This window comes from Falco biarmicus, chromosome 2, assembly GCF_023638135.1.
Source record: "Falco biarmicus isolate bFalBia1 chromosome 2, bFalBia1.pri, whole genome shotgun sequence".
Taxonomy (NCBI): Eukaryota; Metazoa; Chordata; class Aves; order Falconiformes; family Falconidae; genus Falco; species Falco biarmicus.
This window is the reverse complement of record NC_079289.1, coordinates 63686468-63706546: the sequence shown is the minus strand read 5'-3', so window position 1 is coordinate 63706546 and position 20079 is coordinate 63686468. Positions and strand designations below refer to the sequence as shown.

At 45.9% G+C, this 20079-nt stretch overlaps 1 protein-coding gene across 3 annotated transcripts in view; it reads left to right on the top strand.

The window, feature by feature from the left end:
* Window positions 1-18165, top strand: part of CARS2 (cysteinyl-tRNA synthetase 2, mitochondrial) — a 37671-nt gene extending 19506 nt beyond the window's left edge. Inside the window, exons 10-15 of one of the 3 annotated variants that reach the window (XM_056329657.1) lie at window positions 2177-2243; window positions 7267-7402; window positions 9433-9556; window positions 11543-11641; window positions 14789-15049; window positions 18001-18165. In XM_056329657.1, coding sequence (XP_056185632.1) covers window positions 2177-2243; window positions 7267-7402; window positions 9433-9556; window positions 11543-11641; window positions 14789-15049; window positions 18001-18075 — 762 coding nt within the window. In that variant the 3' untranslated portion in view covers window positions 18076-18165. Of the gene's footprint in view, window positions 1-2176; window positions 2244-7263; window positions 7403-9432; window positions 9557-11542; window positions 11642-14788; window positions 15050-18000 lie in introns of all 3 variants that reach the window. The other 2 variants (XM_056329656.1, XM_056329658.1) reach the window with 2 other exon arrangements.
* Window positions 18166-20079: the final 1914 nt, after the last annotated feature.

Here is a 20079-nt window from a genome sequence, read left to right as displayed (position 1 = left end):
AATATGTCCTGTTTTACCACGTCCCAAAGTTTTTGGTGTAGCCTAGAGCAGGGTTTCTCTGCCGGGTCTGTGCAATGCAGCTGTGCTTGGTGCAAGGGTGGCTCCCGAGATGGCTGACGCCTATTGCTGGAAGTGGGTAATTTCCATCCTTTAGACAAAGCTTGAGAGGCTGTTTCAGCACATATGTTCCCCTTTGCCCTCACAGAAGACTTGATTAAAATCCCTTTAAAAAGGAGTTCAATATGAGCTGCTTTATTCTTAATTCTCCTGATGTTGTCTGGGTACAGCTAAGCCTTGTCTCCCCCAGGAAAATTACCCGTCACTCACAATTTTCATGGAAATTTCCGGAGTCTCAGCAGATGTTGTGGACAGGGTGGAGAAATGGCCATGAGTGCAATGCAGGCAGTTAAAAGTAACGTATAAAAATGCTCCCCTTCATGTCTGCGGTGGGACTTATTTGTGTTGAGAAAACAAAAAAACTTCAAGTCCGTCTCTCTTCCCTTGCGGTCTCCACTTTTAATTTCGGCCCTTAGATACAGCTAACAAGTATTAATCCTTCCCTGTAAGCAATTTTTCAGTCCAGTGAAATAAATTTTCTTCCTGTGCAGCCTTCCTGCATCTTGGAAAGTTAAGCCCTGTGTGGAAGTCTTTATGCCTGTTGCAAAAGAGGGGAGACCTGTCCGGGACCTGCCCTTGGTCCTGCTGCTGGCTGCCTGCATTGCAGGCTGTCACCTGGGCACAGCTGCCCCGCACCCTCCACATCCAGCTGCCCTGTTTTCCCTCCCCCTTGTCCTCTTCTCTGATTATTTTTTTTTAAACAGCTATTAATTCTGACCCCCAAAATCAAGCACGTTGGGGTAACGCACAGCTGAGCAACCTGCTTTGAAAGAGCTGTCATACTTTCTCTGGACTCCGTTTTTAATGAAATGCAAAATTGGTTTTTCTAGTTCAGATGGTCCTTTTCCAGATTTGAATTTATTTCTGTACTTTACTCATATTGTTCTACTTCTATTTATTAGTGTAAAGCTTCTGGGCACTTTGGGTACACTCAGTGTAACAGAGTTTATTTAAAAAACAAAACAACACACACACCCCTGCCCCAAACCCTCAAAATCCAAAAAACCCCACCCACCAAAACAAACAGTATCACTGTCTATTTCTTGATTTAGCTTGCTGTTATTGCCTCAGTTTCTACTTTCACTTGAAAGACCGCACATTGCTGATGCTTTGCTACCTGCAGTGTTCAGGCTGCTTTAGTCTGGTGGAAGAAGCTAAATTTCAAAATGCGCATCTTTAAGCAAAGGACACTTTCCAAATTTTCTCAATTGTACTGACTTCTCCTTATGATTTTTCTGTTTCGGTCACTTCAGTGGTACAAATTTATCATCACCAATCTGCAAATAAAAATAATAAAAAAACCCAAACAGGCAGGAATGCAGTGTTTGGTTAGTCTGCCAGTGTCCAGCCTTGTTGAGGGCAGAGTTGGAAGTGATTGAATGTTTTATGAGTGTACCTGCCAAGCAAGTTCTTTATATTATTAGTATAAATTAATTATGCTTGTAGTAATGGCAATAATTTACTGGTTACTATAGTAAATTATTTGTAAAGCTATGTAAACATGAGGGTGAAATTAATGAGGTTTCATACAACACAGATAAATTCTAGCAATACTGAAATAAAGTTATTTTTGTTTACTCCCTGTTTTCCTTCATATTTTAGTTGTGCAGAAAAAGTACACTTACCTTCTTTTTCAAGAAATCTTTTTTTTTTTTTTTTCGTAAAGTTTACAAAACTTAGAAGCTGTCCTTCCCTGCAAGATTGTATCCCAGTCTTAGTCTGGCAATTTCAGTTTGGTTTTTTTGCAAAGATCGTTATACAGTGTGTGTTTGATTATAACTGCAAAGTACTTTTCGCTGTCTTATGTTTGATATTGTGTGTATATTTATTCTTGCATATATGTATGCACATCTGTCTTACATGGAATTAATTATATTTAGTTTAGGCTTTAAACCAGTGTTACAGTTTAGAGCTTTATGCCTATCTTAAACTACAAAGATGGGTTGTCACATTAGTTTGTCTGAAATATGTTGTGAAACTAGTGTAAGGGGGGTGGAACAACTCTTGAAGAAATTGTTTGATAAAATGCTGAAGCTGTTTTTTTGTGGGTGGAGTTTAGGATTTCCTGAAGAAATTTTCATCGGATCAATTCAGGATGTTTTGTTTGCGCAGCAGATACAGCTCAGGTAAGGAAAACACCCTTATTTGATGAGAGGTGCGTGGCTTTCCACCCGTGCTTCCCAGGCTGGTGATGCAGAGGTGCGGTGGTGGAGCGAGCTCTCCCTGTGGTGCTTTGCAGTTCCCCTCCGGCAGGAGGAAAGGTTGGCAGTGCTCTGTGGGGCTGCTCTTTGGCTCTCATTTTGAAAAGCATCTTTACTGAGCACAGCACATAACCATTTGTCTAAATACCTTCCTGAGCCGCAGTTAATTGCAACTCTCAGTTAATTGCACTTTCAGTTAATGAATTACCTCCATCTCTGATTTGCATCTGTTGCAGTCCCTTGTATTTCAGTCACGATCAGCTGGTTTTTTGAGATATATCTAGGCAGAGCTTTGCCTTATATTCCCACAGGGTATGACAAGGGCTTGCTAATAACTTTTTTTATCTCCCTGCTGTGTTACCATTTTTTGTCCCGTGGAGTTACTGAGTGTTCAAGCATTTCTGTAGTGCAGTGCAACTCACTTACACCAGCACTTGATAACCTAACGATCGTCTTACCCTGACAAGCACTGCTGGTGGGAAGAGGTGTGGGAGATTCTGTCAGCTTCCCAGTCTACACCATGGTGTTTCCAGCAGGCAGATGCTACTTTGAACTGGAAGAGATTTTTGTACGGATAGTGTTTTTACCAGTTTATTGGGGCCTGCCAAAAGCAGATGGTAGTTCCCTAACCACTGCTGGGTCATCTGGCTCGTTGCCTGTCCTGACGCGGTAAGGGAATGGTGGAGTGTGGGACAGCACCTGCTGCGTTATTTCAGCAGGTCTCTAGCCGCCTTGGGTAAAGCACCTCTAGTAGCATGACTGGGAGAGCTGGCGTAGTTAAGGCTCTGTGGCTTTGCTGTGGTCCATCGGTGTGCAGCTCGCTGCACACCTTCATAGACGTGCGGCCTTTGTGCTGAAAAGTCTTTTTGCGTGTTAACACCTGTAGCTGCTCACAGGAGCCACTCGTCTGATTTTCCTGGTGGAGCTTGCTTCTCCTAAGGCAGCTGAGGACATCGGGCATGCCATGTATCTCTGGAATATTTCAAAGCATGGGATAGTAAAGAGACTGCTGGTTGTTAACTGCTGACCTCCACGTTGGTAGTAAGGGAGGAGCACGTCCAGGTGGGAGGCTCGCTGCAGAACAAGCTGCTGTTTGGAGCAGGAATGGGGGCAGTCATCGGGGAGCACTGTCACCGCAGGCTGAGGCAGCGGGATGGTGGCATGCCTGGCTGCTTTGGGGCGATGCTGCAGGACAGTGGCATGCCTGGCTGTTTCCTCTAGGTCTCTGTCAAGAGATGAAATACATTGTGCACACATAAGTGGCTCCCCGGCTGCAGCTGGGGCACTTGGGAGTCTTGAACAAACGTGTATATAACACAGAAGAGGAAAAAAAGCTAATACCTACAACGCTGTCATATATGTTTGTCCTGTAAACAAAAGCCAAAAGCCTGGCAGTTTCTAAGCCTGCCTTAGAGCAAGCAGTAGCACTGGAGCCCTGCAGCAGAGGGTTGCAGGCTGGTCTTCTCTGCTGCTGCATGACAACTGGCTGCATTTGAACCTCTGTGAGACAGACGTGACCCCTTTTTTTTGCCTTACTTCTAGGTTAAACGCCTTCCTGTGATTAAAAGCAGAGGGCTACCTATGCAAATATAGGTGGCTTTGAAAGGATATGGTGGTGTTATGTCAGAGTACAGTGCCAGTAACTCAAGTGGCACATAAGGATTGCTCAGAGGTCCGCTGCACTTACCACCTCTGCCTTGTGATGTAGGGTGCAGCTCTTCACTGCCTGATAAAGAGCCAGAGTCAGTCTCTGCTGAGCCAGGTATTTACTATGCAGCCTGTCAGTTTGTCCCTGCCATCAATTCACTTTGGTCTAAAAATAAGTTTACCACACTCCTTTTTGTCTTGCTGTCTACTTCCTAAGTATTTTTATTTGAAGTGAGAACCCAAGCACCTTCTGTTTGTTCCCAGAAATGTTTTTGTAGTCTAACCTGTTGGCGATGGCTCCTGCCATCCCTGCTGGGGAAGGAGAGCCTTTTGTAATTGCTGAAATCCAGGTCTGGGGGCTCGAGTGATGTTACCGCGCTCGTTGGATCCAGCCCGTAAAAGATCTTCGTAGGCATGCAGATGAGGGCAGTGCCTGGCAGTTGGGAATGGCGCTGTGGTTTACATGGATCTTGGACTTGGAATTGGCCTTTTGTATGGTCTGGGCTACCGTAAAAAAAAAAAGTGGGACCCTCCAAACTGCCACAGCTAGGGAAGGGCAAGGGCTGGAGGGGTGCGTGCAGGCAGGTGTATGTGTTTCGTGGGAGTGGGGGGCCCCCCTCCCATGGCAGTCATTTTTTGCAGGGAGGATAAAGCTGCATGCCTTGTGAGGAGGAGGAGAAAAGTCAGAGGGAAGAGGCTTTGATGCAGGACATCACCCTTCTTCTGGAGCGTGTCTCAGCAGGGGGTTCCTCTGCTCCATCGCCCCCTCTGCCTGCTTAGGCTGGTGGAGTGGAGCCGCTCGGGGTTAAGCTGAGCTCTGGGGGCAGTGGTGGTGATCCAGGCTGCCTCTTTTGGCCGATGCCTCTGGCTGTCCCCTTGGCCTGATTCACCACCCTTCAACCCACCTGGGGCTGCTGGAAAAAGATCTTCCCTAGGTTCCACAGGCAGTGGCGTGGTGCCCCGCTACCAACGTGCCTGCCAGGCTGCTTCTGGCTGCATCTGAAAAGGAGAGGTGCCATCTCTGAAGCCCTCTTGGACCCCGTGGTGGGGCACTGCCTTTCCTCTTGCATCTTGTCAGGCTTTGTTTTATGCAATTAGGTGAAGGGGTTGAGAGCCTGCTGCAGGCAGCAGGGTTCTGTCCCCAAAAATGCTCTCCTGGTCACCAGAACTGCTCCAGTGATTTTTTGCGAACCTCAGTGAACTGTAACATTTTGGTCCCTGTGGTCTTCAGTTTCTTGTTGTGCTAATAAACATGCATTTTGTAATTTCGATGATGTAGCGATGATGCCCTCGGTGGTGGAGGAGGGAAGGAGCAGGGAGTGTGATAAAGGTTTATAGAGCCGGGCTTGCCTGTGCCCACGCAGCGGGGTTTGCAGTGCCTGCAGGCGGTGGTTTAGAAAAATGCCGTGAATCGAGGAAGAAGAATGGCTTTAATCAGAGCAGGCTGCATCGGGATAAACTTTCATCACGTATTCCTTACAGAGTTCCTGTAACCAGGGTAATCAGTTGAGTAATCTTAGTGGATATAAATGATCTCTTTCAATATCTCAGTTTTCTAAAAGTCTGTACCTTCGTCTTTTTAAAAGCTGGGTAAAGCTTGTTGTAAAACCAGTGTTAATGAGGCAGTAATGCAGATTTTTAATTACACACAAGTGGAAAATCTGACAAATATGGGTCCAGGCTTATGCCTTAGTTATACTGGGGTAAATCCTACAGAAAGTCTGTTTAACCAATTAGGCTTCTCTGGGATTTAGGCTAATGGAACCGGGATCAGGTCTCACATCTGGCTGCTTCTGCCCTCTTAGCTCTGTCCTCCTGCTCAAACTGCTCTAAGGAGCCTGTGTCTGGGCAGCGTTGGGTCATTGCACAAAGCAGTCTATTGTAATATGTGCAGTAGCAGAGGTGTGAGATTGCTGTGGGAGCTACAGGTGATGCTCAGTGCCGATGAGATTAGGAATACGCTGTAAACTGTAGTTTGGATGTACCTTAGTGCAGAGGTCAGGTGTAAAGTGTCGAAGCAATACTGCACGGGCTGCAAATGGCACTTTGATATCGGTAATCAGCTCTGGTGTGATAGTGTGGGAAGGATCGCATTTAAACTTGGGCCTGTCCTTGGTGGACACAACTTCCACCAAAGTCAGGTGAGCTGTCTTGTGTGGGGTCTGAGTGCTCTTTTACAGAAAATTGCATGTTGCTGCACAAACAACAAAAAAAACGCCTCTTGCTGATGGCAGCTTGCAGTAAAAGTGACAGGAGGCCAGTCCAGCACCTGCACTTCTGAGGGTGTAGGCAAGGCGAGAGGAGCCTGCTCAACCCTAAGCTAGCAGAAGTGGAGGCCGATAGTCCCTGAAGCACAATTGCCTGCTGAAGCTAGTCCTGCTGAATGCAGTGAACGTGTCTCTGTACCTGGATGCCATGTTAGTGGCGGGGACTCATGTCTGCTTGGTCAGTAGAAGAGAAGCACTGTAGGGTTAAGGTATAGCAGATCTCATCATAAAGCAGAGCTCTGTTTAGTATGCAATGAATCATTTACCTTAAGATTTTAGCTTTCTTTCCAGGGACTTAGATGTAAGTGTGTAAGTTGGGTGTGATGAATCCCATCCCAGACATGCCCTTATGAATTTAAGCAGTTTGTATTTTCTCTAATAGTTGCTATTGAAAATTAATGTGATCAGCTTGATATTGTGAGGGAATTGTATATCTAGTGAAGAATCTAGACTGCAAAATCTCAGGTCTGTCTAGTTATTTTAGATGTTGGTGGAGCAGCCCTTTAGCTATAAGTGCCTGTATTCAGCGTAGAGTCAGTAGTGAGGGGTTAGGTCTTTTTGGAGGTCTCCAAATGCAGATCGTGTCTACGTAAATTGGAATAGAAGCAAAATTAGGGGTGAGATCAAAGGTATGTCTTGCCAACTTAAATCTGGGGGAATGCTTAGACATACATCCAGTGCAAATGCTTTGGAGTAATAACTTCACAGAGAGATTCAATAATGAAGAAAAAAAAAATTGAAGTCCAGTAACTATTGCTTTGGTCAGCTTCCAGATGCTTTTTTTAATCAGTTTGACACCTTTCCGGTAGGTTATACTTTGTCACATGTAGTGATTGTCTATATATTGATGTAATTCACCTAGTGCACATGAATAATGGAGTTTTTAATTAAATGTGCGATTAATTGTAAGAAAAATTTGCTATGACAAATAACAACAAACTTCCTGGAATGACTGCGTCTCAGAATATTGTTCCTACATATGACAGACAACATCCTCTCTATCATAATGCCCTGGTAATTTTTTTTCTTAGCAGTAGAATTTAGTGACGAGAGCATGGAAGATGCAAAGCACCTTCATCAGGCAATCTCATCGTTTATTAGAGATGCAAATGCTTATATAAAAGGACAGCTGGTATGTGACCCTGTTAGAGAAGACATACTGTGGGAAAGGTAAGTGCACCTCCTGTATCTTAAAGATTGTGATTATGTGAGCAGTAGCTTGCTGACAGGCTCAGAGGGGTGAACAATGTGGTGTTCTGAGCTCTGTTTAAGAAGCAGGACGAGGAGGACTGAGAAGCAGTGTTCCCTGCCAGCCCTCACCAAAGGCAGCTTTTTTAATCTTTTTTTTTTTTTTTTTTTTTCTAGCCAGCTGCTTTTCCTTGTAGTCTGCTATACTTAGTTCATTGTATTTTTAAAATCGGTGTTATTTACCTAGTGTGCCTGTCCTAAGACAGGCATTTTTGCCCCTCCTGAGTGATGTAGAAGGCAAAGCTATGACTGCAGTTGTGATGCTACCTGGTTTATAAGTAGAACTGTCCATTAGTGACTGAAGAAGAAAGAGCACAACTGGACAGTAATACCCCTTAGGCACGTGAGCTTGTAACAAACCTGGCTGGCGCTGTGGTGTGCAGCAGAGGAGAGAAGGGGTTACTGAGAAACTGGCCAAGGGCAGAGAAGTCACAGGGAAAGAAGAAACTACAGTTGTTGTGACCCTGACAGTGATGAGGAGAATCTTCTTTGGAGTCCCTTAGGAAAACCAGATCATCTTCCAGGAGAGAGACGTGTGGTGTGTTGGGTGCAAATCTGAGGGGATGAGCGCAGTGTCCTGGGGTCAGGGTCGGCGGGGTGTTGAGCACCATAAAGAAACATGCATACCGGCAGCTCTGGGACCTACGAGCGGAGGGGAGCGGCCCTGTGCTGTAGACGTGGTGCTGCACCTCGCTGTTGGCTTGCAGCTGCGCCAAGGCTTGCAAGGGGTGCTGGAAGGTGTTACAGGGAAGTGGAGTTAACTAACTAGTTGTGGTATTTAGCAAAAGCAAGTCCTTCAGCAGGAGGCTGCAGGAGACCTGCTGGCGAGAGATAAGGCTGAAATGTGAGGTGTATGTGGAAGTTAAAATGGATTGTCAGTGGGGGACATGTGGGAGGGCACAACTTGCTTATCAGTAGATGTAAGAACAAGCAAAATGAAACAGAGCTCTTAATTAGGAAAGTGGTAGATGCTCGGTGGAGAGGGGGAAGCTTTCAGGAAAGAGTGTTGGGAGGAATGAATTATGGCAGCAGCCACATGGTGTCTGAGGGGAGGCAGGCATTCCAGGCAAAACCACTCAGAAACAGGTGAAACGGGCAAAATGGGGTTCAGGAGAGACGCAGAGGTACTTGAGGCTCCCCAGGTAACCCTGCTTCTGGAGCTTTATCGTGAAATGGCATCCTTGGGCCAGTGCAATCAAGGTCCAGTTCGCCTGGCTGTGTACAAGAGTGCACTGCCAGCAGCTGTTTGCAGCTCACCGTTTACTCCTGCTGCTGTCCTCATTCTGCTGCTCAAAGCAGCTGCAGTCAGTGGCACTGGTTCTGCAGCGGTGAGTGCTGGTTGCCTACTGGCTTTTGGCACTGTTACGGAGGTGTTTCTACCAGACCTTTCCATCTGGGCCAAGCTGAGTGGAGTTCCAGAGCTATGATTGGGCTTAGCTGGGAAATGAGGAAGCGGTGCCCTCTTCCGAGCCAGATCCTGCCATCGGGACCCCTGGCCGACCCCGAGTCAGCTCTCTTGCCAGACACTGGAGTGATGCTTGTGATGTGGCTTTGGACGAGAAGCATGCCCTTAGTGTGAAAAACAGGCTGCTGGGGAAAAAAAAAAAAGAGGAGGACTTAGAAAAATCTCAAATGTGCTTAACAGCAACCTTATTTTCATCTGTTTTTAAATTATTAAGGCAAACCATGCTCAGCTGTTGTTGGCTCCTGTGATTAACCATGTATTTATTGAATGGTTGTAGCACTTTGGATTTTGACAAGTGTCGAGTTTCTCCCTTGGCAGCTGGAAGATGTGTTCTCCCTGATCAGTGTAGCATCGCCCATCACAGGATAGCTAGGAAGGAAATGACAGTGTCCTTTCGATGACTCCCTCTGGCTGAATAGCTGATGAATTCAGCGTACTGCTGGCATCTTGTTTGTCTTATCTTAAATGTTACCTTTTCTTCTTGAAGGCTAGCCAACACAAAAGTAACCGTGAAGGCTGCGTTTGCGGATGACTTTGACACCTCCAGGGCTGTTGCAGCAATTATGGACCTCATTCACCATGGCAACAGACAGCTTAAGGCTGTTACTAAGGTAACCCATTAGGATACAGAGATCAGAAAATGACAGCTGTCCACTGTCCTACTGTTTAATGCAGACAGATTAGTTTATTGTTCACATAAGAAACCAGCAGAAACAAAGCTCCATAAATTGTTGACCTTAATAGTGCCCATTTGTCCTGATCACATCACAGGAATTGTGTGTGGCTATTGTTTTGTGCTTCGTTGTGTCCAAAGGATGTTTCTTTCCTGCTGCTCTATATTATTTATACCTAAAGATTTTTGAAAGTCCTGAAGCTGTTGTGGCATGCTGCTGATTTTAGTGCTGGTTTTATGTTCTTACCCTGCTTCTTTGCTTAATACGTATGCACAGAAATCAACCTAAATTGGGAAGTGGGGGGCGGTTGGTCGCTGCGGGGGCTTTGGCAGGCAGCCCCAGGTGCACGGGGCAGTCACGGTGGTGAGTTCAGCTTTGGGGACTAAATGGCTTCTGCTGCTGGCAAATTATAACTGCGGCCTCAGCATGCCTGCGTGAGTCTGTCTTCAGATGGCTTTTGGCAGATTGAGACCCTGTTAAGATCTCTTGATGCTGACACAAAGGAGGCGTCTGGTAAGGACCAGACCCGAGCAGGAAGCACAGGCTGAAGCACTTTGGGGTCTCCTTTTACTAATGGCTTCTTTTCTTGCTCGAGGCGAGCGGCTCTGGCTTGTTGCTGTGCTTCTTGATTGCCGATGTCATCATGACCACCATGTTTGTGCTGTAAAATAAATAGCGATAACTGACTTTAAGAAAGAATTAACCTGTTGGTTTAGAAATTCTGCCTCCTTCTGGTCCTGTTTTGGTGCTGGTTTTAAATTCTGTCCTTAGCCTTACCTTTACAAAATGACTCTCGCTGAATCCCTGACCCGAACCAGTTTGCAGCAGGGATCTGTAACAGCGTTACTGCTTCTAAATACAAGTAGCCTCATTTTGCCAGTCGTTGCTTGTTTCCCCCGAGTTCCTTCTGTCAGTGGCTTTGTTGAGAATTCGCTGGGGTATTTGTGGGGTGGCTGACTCAGATTTCTGGTTGCGGTGGTGGAGCTTTTCTGGGTGCAGCCCAGCTGTCTGAGCGTTACTTCATACTGACTGCGTGTAGTTTTTCTCCTTAACTGTGAGTAAATGCACATAAATATAACTACTTATTCCTCTTTTCAACTGTCTTGTCATTCTTAACTTAGTTGACATGTTCCTGTTTCTTTCACCTGGTGGTCCACTTCGGCTCCTTCCGGTTCAGATCTTTTGCAAATTTTAACTTACGGCTTATTTCAGGCCCTAATGGAGATGCTGGATAGCATCCAGTACCAGCTGCTAATCCAGTTGTGTATGTTGTCATTCTTTTTTTTTTTTTTTTTTTTTTTTTTTTTTAGGCAAGGGTTAGTTCCTTAAATTGCTTCTTGGTCTATTATTTCACCTTGATTTTTGTTTTTTGTGTGTGAAATAAATACGGAGGAAAGAAAGAAAGAAATGTGTTCTTAAAAACGCTGTTCTGTTGCTGGTGCTACTGGAACATGACAAAAACACCATAAGCTATCTCAAAGCAGCCTTCACGTTGCTTAAATCAATAAGGCACTCAAAAAAGAATTTGAGGTTTTTTTAAATCACTTATTTTATAGTTGCCCTTGAAGCTGGGATTTTGTTCTTTTATTTTGTTTTCATACACACGGCTCTTTCACGCCCAGAAGTGTTATTTTTAGGTCTAATTTACTGCGCGCATGTAATGCATGGCAGCTTCACGCACCTCTTCTCACTGTGTATGCTGGTAATAATTTCTTCCCCTCCCCCATTTACTTAAGTCTTTTGCCTTTGTGTTGTGAGGTGGTTTTAGATCTCTGTAAAAGTTCCCTCTGGGCAGGTGTTTACTGGTGGGGGTAGATCTATATAATTAGTCATAGTTTTCCCTTGTGGACCAAGCTACAGAGAGATGCTGAGTTCTGTAATGTGTATTGACTGGACAATCTCTTTTGAGTGTTTTTCAAACAGGATGCTGGATCTCCTAGAAGCTCTGTTGTGTATGGAAGCATTATTTCCTATATAGAAGGCTTTTTTAATGCCCTTGGGATGTCCTTTGGAGAAAGACAGGTACGAAACATGTCTTCTATGTGTACTAGTATATGGTAGCAGCACCAGTGTTTTGGTTTATAGAAGGCTTTCCGAAAGCATCAGATGTAACAGTTATTTATGGTTTTAGTAAACCTTTCTGCACCGCTTGCAGTTTCTGCTGTGATGTCTTAAGAGAACATGTAAGCAGGTGGAACAAAGTGTGGGCTTTCTTGTTCTTGGAGGTGCACCCATGTGACTTCTGAAGCAATTATGCTGTGGAAATGAAAGTCTGAGGAATGAAACAACGAGAAGATAGCATTGGAGGTCTTTAAGTTGGTCTTGTTATGTGTCTGGCTTTCCCCTGGCTCTTCCTCTTCTTTCTGATGGTTGCACCCAGGCTGACCTTGATAGCTGTACAAATATTTGCAGTTGTGATCTCCCTGCACAGATCTTCTTCTTTCTGCAGAAAGCCATGGTGCGGGGAAAGGGGCTGCTCTGCCTTGAGCTGTGGCAGGGTGCGGGGAGGGGCAGGCAGTGGTGGGGAGTTGCGCCATCATTGGAAATACTTTACATATCCTCTGGTACTTGGAAAGGTAGAAATGGTGAGGGGGGAAGAAAAGGAGAGAAAATCTCAAAGTACTGCACAGGGAAGAGAGTGATAAATATGGAAGTGATATCCCGATGTATGGAAGGGGAGCATTTAAAATGACACAAGGTGTTAAGAGACTAGCAGGCGGTTCTGTGCTTGTCTCCTGCACAAAATCTGGAGCCGAATGCCAAGAAGTTGAAAACTTCCTTTAGAAAAACTGTTCTTCAAAAATTCCTTTTGGAGAGGAGGAGGAGAAGAGGATAAGAAAATGTAAATAACATTATTCATCCTTTGAAAGTCAGGCAGTATAGCAATAAATGCATTTATTTACTTTGCCTCTTTGTGTATTTTTCCACAGTTTCTTTCAAAACAGCGTTTGGATGTGAATTGGTTGTGTGTTACTCCTCATAATGTGCGGTTTGTCCTGTTAATTTTTAGCGGTGTACTAAACACATCTGTAAGTTGGATGGCAAAGTCATTCCTTTAGATTCTGGGCTGTCTGTATGCAGGTGCCTGCTGCACCTACATTTTTTGCTGAAACAAGTGTGTGAATGCTTTTCTTCTTTGTATGCTGTGCTGCTTTCTCTGGGATGGCAGGGTCAGCAGAAGATGGTGCAAGGTAGGCAGGAAGGAAGGAGCAGCACATCAGACTCTTCTCTGTCCCTCTGCTCTTTCAGCTTCCAGTAAATGAATCAATCAAAGCCTTCATCAGAAGGGTCCGTGGGCTGCCGTAAGCTAGTAAATTAAATGGTGCAAGGGTTGTTCTCTGACCTTGAGACCAGCTGCAACAGCTCAGCATCCAACCTTTCTTGCCCCTTAGCCAGGTGATCCCGGGCATGCAGCTTGCTGGGAGCAGTCCCTGACCACCACAGGTCCCAGCATGCGGGCTGCTGGGAGGGGGCTAGCTGGCCTAGCTGCCACTGTGCGAAGTTAATACAGAGGCTGCAAGGAGTGGCGTTGGGGCCCTCTTCATTTGAGTATTTGCATATAGCCTGTGGGTCTGTCTTGCTCTTAAGGCTAATTAGCCGAGATGAATCCCACCCTACAGTCTAATGTGGCTGCCTGTGCTTTGCAGCGGTGCAGAAGTAGGTGGAGAGAGGCACCACCCAGGGACGGTCTGGCAGTTGTAAAATTAAGACTGCCTGTGTCTGTCTCTGTGGTGGCAAGGGAAGGAGCCTGGACAGCCACAGGCAGGTAAGGTGAATCTGGCTGAAATGACAGTGGGTGGAAACCATCACGCCCATTGCAGAGCTGGGGAGCAAAAGGTGAGGGCTTCTGCTCTGCTGAGGTATGCTGTATTGTGGGTGCAGCTGGGGGCAAACAGGTGATCATCTGTGGGGTAGGCAAGGGCCAGATTTCCATATAAAAATTCTTACGAGCTCTTTGGATTGGTTGGTACTTCAGGAGAAGAAACTGGAGATCAGCCCTGAGAGGCTACACAGTGTTTTACATGGAAATCTGCTGGTTCATCTCCTAAAGCTGCCCCTCCTTCTGGAGGACCTTGCCTTGTGTCCTGAGCGGGTGCCTGGTTTGAACGTTGGCAGTGGTGTTTGTAGAAGTGTTTCCTGCTCCCCTCATCGTTTGTCATTGCTCCCCATTCTGTATGTGAGCATTTATCCTGCTCTTTTACCTGCCCCAGGTTACAATGGAGCATTTCGGCTGCTTAGATTTGTTGCTTTCTTCAATCTCATAACTTCCTCTTTAATACGTTTACATGCTTTGGAATTCTGGGGACTTGGCTACCTTTTATGATTATGGAGAGCATCTTGTACCTCACTCTATCTTTGATAGCTTCCCCCTCACCTCCTTCTCCTCCTCCTTGTTTGCTGCAGTCAACGGCCTCTGAAACTACTCCCTGTCACTTCCATCCTGCTGGTCAGTGTCTAAATACAATCCCTTCTGGCTCTAATTACTCAGCTGCTCTTCTGCTCCCAGCCAGGCATCACTGCCGGCAGCTTCACCCCCTGGCCTTGGTGTGCTTTACGTTTCAGTGCTCCGTTGTCTGCTCCCCCTCTTGTGTCTTAGCGATAGGGGAGGTTTTCTGTAGGTGCAAGGAGAAAGGGTAATCTAGAGACTTAAAGCCAGAGTACGTGCTCCTGGTTTTGTGTTTCCTGAAGGTCTGGAGCTCAAAGGCCGAGTAAGGGGCTGGTTTGCTCTCTGGCTCTGCTGACCTTTGCAGCCGAGGGGCCGTCTGAGCTGGGGGCTGGGCTTCCCTTGCTGTGTCGCATGGCTGTTGCCAGGCCTTTCTTCCATTAATTTGTCTAATCCCTTTTTAATTTATGCACGCTTCTGGCATCTTGGAGGTTTCCTGTGGCGATGCGTTCCACAGTTGGATTATGCAGCATGTTATGGTCACGTGAGAGCTCTCTGCTCCAAGGTAGAGGCTTTCCTGCACAGGAATATGCTGAATTACTTCCAAGTATGACTCTACTGTAACTTTTTGTCTGGCATTAGTGAGATTGTGGCATTTTAATTGTACCAATATATGGCAGATGCACAGTGAAGAGAGGTGATGAGGCCTCAGTGCGTGCTACTGAGTTGGGCTTGATTTAAAAATCATTCGCAGATGTTTGTAAAGAAACCTGTTTGATTTCCAGGTGGCTTTGGGAGGAGACAACTCTGCTGTGCTCTCTAATGTCATGGATGAGCTTGTAAAGTTCCGCGCAAAGGTCCGTCATTACGCGCTCGCTCTGCCAGAAGCAGCAGGCACCGTGCCGTTGGAGGGGGCCACGGCAGCCAAAGGGCCGGAACAGGAACAGAAGGAAAAGAGGCAGCAGTTAATGCAGGAGAGAAAACCGCTCCTGGAGGCTTGTGACAGTCTGCGTGGAGACCTTGCTGCCTTTGGAATCCACATAAAGGTAGAAGACAGTAATAACCCTCTTTGTGAGACCGATAGTTTTTAAGACAACATTTGTTTTTGCCCTTTGTGCCCCTGCAGCAGCTTTCGGTGTTGCACCCGGCCCCTGTATGACTGCAGCAGCAGGAGGTGGGAGCTGAGCCCTTGCCTGGTTGTACCGCTAGCCTTCTCTTCTGCTTTCCCTCAGCCTCGTGTCTCCGTGCAAGCTGTACCTGCTTCTGCAGTTAAGGGTGTGCTATATGCGCACTGAAAATCCTGTAATACTCAGAAATCCCCAAGCTGCTCAGATTCAGTCCGGAAGGAAAGGTTATGAGTAATGCGTGCAATCTTTAAAAAGACTGCAGAAGAACTGGAAAGTAAACTGAGATGACTTAAATAATGCCTTCCCTCTACCCCTCCCCACATTCCCCCACCAAAAAAGTCCTCACCAGAAAGCCTCCTCTGTCTTCAGCAGCTCCGTTCCCAACTGTTCCTGAGCCACAAGTACTCTGATTCCTGTACCACTCCTCTCTCCAGCCTACTTTCTACTTTTAGCCTATACCTGATGCCAGTGTTCTTTTCCATTACTCCAGTGGTGGCTCAGGAGAAATCCCTTCATTGGCTTACTGTCCCCTCCTGGTCTCAAGGTGCTATATTACTACTTTAACAGGTGCTGCTTCTTCCAGTTCCTCTTGCTTCAGTACCCTTCCCACCTCTGCTCCAGCCCCTGTTGGGTCAGTGTTGTTCCCTATGTGAAAAGTAATCCTCCCTTTTCCCTCCAGCATCTTTCTTCCTCCCTCCAGTTCATGCTGCTCAATTTTCCCCTGGCGTGGGAACTGAGCCTTGCACGGTCTCCTTACATTGTTTTACCGGTGGGAGGATATAAACCACAGTGACATTAGGGAGTGACAGCATACATCCTCTTTCATTGCTGAACATGAGACGTGTCATTTGTCAGCACACCTATTAAGAACAAATACAAGGCATGGTCAGCTGTCCCATGATCTCAGATGAAAGCGAGTGTGCTGGTACAAACTGGGGAGAGGGCCAAAGCACAGTGGTGGTGAGCTACAGCTGTGGAAGCAAAGGAAGGCTGTGGGAAGTTGGAACGTCTGATTCCTTAACTTGTTTATAAACAAGCTAAATCCTTGCTCCACTTACCTGTCAAAGTTGGCAAATCCTAATAACTGCACTGAGACAGTGTCTTGGACAAGTCTCTCCCTTTTGATCTATTTGGCAAAACCGCCACAGCCCCACCTCCACCTTCTTGCAGATTTGTTTTCCTTTGTTTTTAAAGGAATTTACGGACATTTAATAACCTTGTAGAAATTTGCCTTAGCAAGGATTCAGCCCATTCCATTTATTTAATTTTTTTAATAACCTGAAGCTTAGCATAATCTGTCTCCTGCTTGTCCCAGAGTAGTTTGCTCCTGAAGATGAAGCATGCATGCACATATGAGTGCACACAGCTTGTGTCCAAAGCTGAACTCTGCTTTTTTTGCTGATACGGTGAAAGTATCTGAAGGTGTGCTGTGAAGGTTGCCTTTGCAAATCCCAGAAGAGTCCTGAAAACCAGGTGATGCAGCTTTGCGGTTCCTCACGCAGGCTCGCTGGAGCACATGATGGACAAGCCGTGGTCCTGCCCAAAGCAGAGCTCTTGCCACGCTTGTGCTCAGCATGAGTCTGCTTGGCTGGGTCGGTTGGCCACCTTGGCTTGGCTATTGCCAAAAATGCCGTGGTAACACAGCACCTAGCAGCTGCGTCCTGCTCACCTACTAAGTGCTTGAGGAAGTAATTTGAATTTCTCTCTTTTTCTACCCAGCCTCTGATTTCCATGAAACTTTTATAAGGCACATGATACACACGCAGTAATGCATCTGTTGATAAGCTCTCCTTCTGTTGCACGGGGCTGAAGTCAGCCAGCAACTTCTCGAGTCCATGTGCAGGAGGAAAAGCAGTACAACAGATGGAGCAGACAAGCCTCACCTCCACCCAGTGCAGACTAGGAACCCCTTCAGGGAGGGGCTGGCCGCTCCAGGATGCGAATAGCAATTTAAGAGTATGCTAGTAACTTAAGTCCCATAACAATCAGCTTTGTAGAAAGGGTAATTTCTCCTTCAGCTTATAAACTTGCTGTTTCTGTACACTGGTTTCTTTTCCATGCTGGTCAATGTAGACAATGTTCTGTTTGTCTGAAGTTACAGAACTTGTAACAAATTGATTAAAATAGCCACCAGTCTTTTCATGTTGTTAGAGCGTGCTTGAAATGCAGGCTAATCTGTGCTACTAAGTGAAATGTAGTAATTGGGTAATTACACATCAGAAACAGTTTTCATTTTCATGTAAAGAAAATTCCACATTGCATTGCAGCCTCTCTCATGAGACAGAACTCATGTAACACTGTCATGTTTCAATATGCAGATTAACTTCTATTTTCAACTATTGCAGTCAGACAGCCAGGCCTTAATAGTCAGAAATGTTCAGTTTGACTGTAATATCCTCTTTCAAAAATATGACAGTATTGCATTACAGGTATTTACAGCAACAGGCTACTATCCTAAAATTCAGAAGATCAAATGTTAGGTAGTGTATTCTCATGTATTGGCCATAAGAGCAGCAGTTTTCCATGTACATGAGTCATTTAAACAAGAAAATGTGATTGTCGGAGTTTATCAGAAGTTACTTGTATGAGAGAGACTACACACTGCTGCAGCATCCCACACTGAAGAGATCACATCTCTAGTGTGGATTTTTTGTGTCTTAACTGGGGAGAATTACCTGGGTTTGGTGTACAACTTTGAGCATTATTGGTAATAATGGCATTCCTGTGAGATGGCATTGCCACCTCTTACCAAACTGGACGATAGCTTTGCTGTATTAAGCTTGGTTAAAAACCTGCACCTCCAAATAGCTGCATGTGTACGATCCCTTTGTGATCCAGCCTGCTGGGACTGACCCGCTTGCTTCTTGCAGGACAGAGCTGCTGTCTCAACCTGGGAAATTGTGGAAGGAGGCCAAGCAGAGCAGCAGACTGAGAAAAAAAGCTGATCCTTCATCCTTGGACTTGTTTTTTATTTCAGCTGCTTTGGCCACAGTTGTAAATACTAGTACTTTCCAAATAAAATCTTTGGAACAGAATGGCTAACAAAGATGTAGTATATAATCTGAGCAAAACTGTTGATGCTACTACTAGGTAAGTAAATACAGGACTCGCAGCAGGTGTGTATGCAGCGCAGGTGGTGGAAGCATCCAGAATACATGGCAGTGTGCAAGCAGCTGTGTTGTCTGACACAGGCCCCAGTATATTCTCATGCAGGCAGCGCCCCAGCCCCGACTGCTGTGTGATCTCCCCTTGCCCCCTGTTTTGCTGAGCTGGCCCTGCGATGTGTAACACAGTGAAGACAGAGGCAAGAATTTAAGCCTGCCTTTGAGGGTGAAAACACTTAGTTTTATGCCCAGTGGTTTAAACAATTGTGTTCCTGTCAGACGTAGAAGGAGCTGACACTTCTAGCCTTGAAGCATTTCCTTGTTGCGGTGTTGTTGGTGTGGTCCTGTGACATCTTTAAGCCTGGTGTCACGGTGTGCAGTTAAGTTATCTGTGAGGCTGGGTGTCTTGTCAGTTTGTGCACTGAGATTTCCCCAGCACTGGGATTGCAGCATGCTCAGTATCTCTCCATCAGAATTGGGAAGATAAAGGTAGTATGTTTAGTTATTATTTGTTCGGTTACCTTTTTTCTTTTGCAATGTTTGTGTTTAAAAAAAAAAAAAAAAAAAAAAATCATCCCTGGGTGGTGTGGCTGTGGGCAGATGCAGAGAGGCCCGCCTTACACATGAGGCAGCTGGGGTTCTAGTGGCTGAGTTTATATGGGGCTTGTACTTACCTGCTGGTGTACTTTCTTTAAAACAATTTACGATAAAGAACAAAAATAAGAGGGGTGTTTGGTATGTCTTGCCCCCCCTCCCCTGGGCCACTCTGATCTCGGGAAGATCCCCATTATGCCTCAGCCTCCGTGTCATGAGTTGGGTGGTTAAGCATCGCTTCGTGATTCTTGCCTGGCTGAGGTGGGAAACGCCACTGACCATACAGACACATTCCTCATCTGAATCCTAATGCCCCCTTGGGGCGTTCCTTATCTGAATCCCAGTGGTGCGGTACCGCTGTCACTGGTGTTTCGAAAAATTGCAGCAGATTGGGGCCAGGATGGAAAATTACTGTCGTCTCCACCCCTACAAACAGCGGTCGGTCCCAGGGGAGGCCGTTTGGCCTGGATGTGGCCTGTGAACGGCGTCTCCCTCCGAGCAGGATCCCTCTCGGAGCTCGCCAGCGCCCAAGGGTGCAAAGACAGGAGGGCCCAAGCTGATGATGGAGCCTGGCTGATACCTCCATGCCTTAAGGCACGAGCCTTTGCCTGCTGAGAAATGCAAAGGCGTTTGACGTATCTCCCTGAACTCGAGGGGAACTTTTGGTACATAGCTTTTGTACACTTGTATATGTATCTCTATACATCTATCTCCTTTGTGCTTCTAGGCATGTGTGTGAATGGGTGTGGGCACCTCGTAACAAGTACAGAATGAATGTTCCCATCTTGGCTCTGTAATTAACTTACTGTTGTGACTGTAGTAAATACTATTGATCCACTTTGATAAATTAGTCCATGATTAAGTGCTGCTAAAATCTTGTGTTTGCCCTTAGCTATAAACTGTTGTCCTAAGCCCGAGACTAAGATCGGCTCTACCTGCACCAAAGTTCTATTAAGAGTTTAGAAGGCAAGGGGGTCCACTCTGAACCTCGTGACACAATAGGAGGGTCTCTTTTACCCTTTTAAGTCTTTAGTCTCTGTGTACATTCCAGCTTAATTTTAATTTGATTCTTCTTTGTGTTACTTACCTACATGTGAACCTTGCCACCAATCTTTGTGAAGTTACACTCCCACAAAATCACATTAAAACTATTTTGCTAATACCTTTGGTGTTTCTTTAAGCGACCTAAACCACTCACTCGTGACAGGGTTCATCCACAAGGATTTTCATTTGAAAATACAATTCACACAA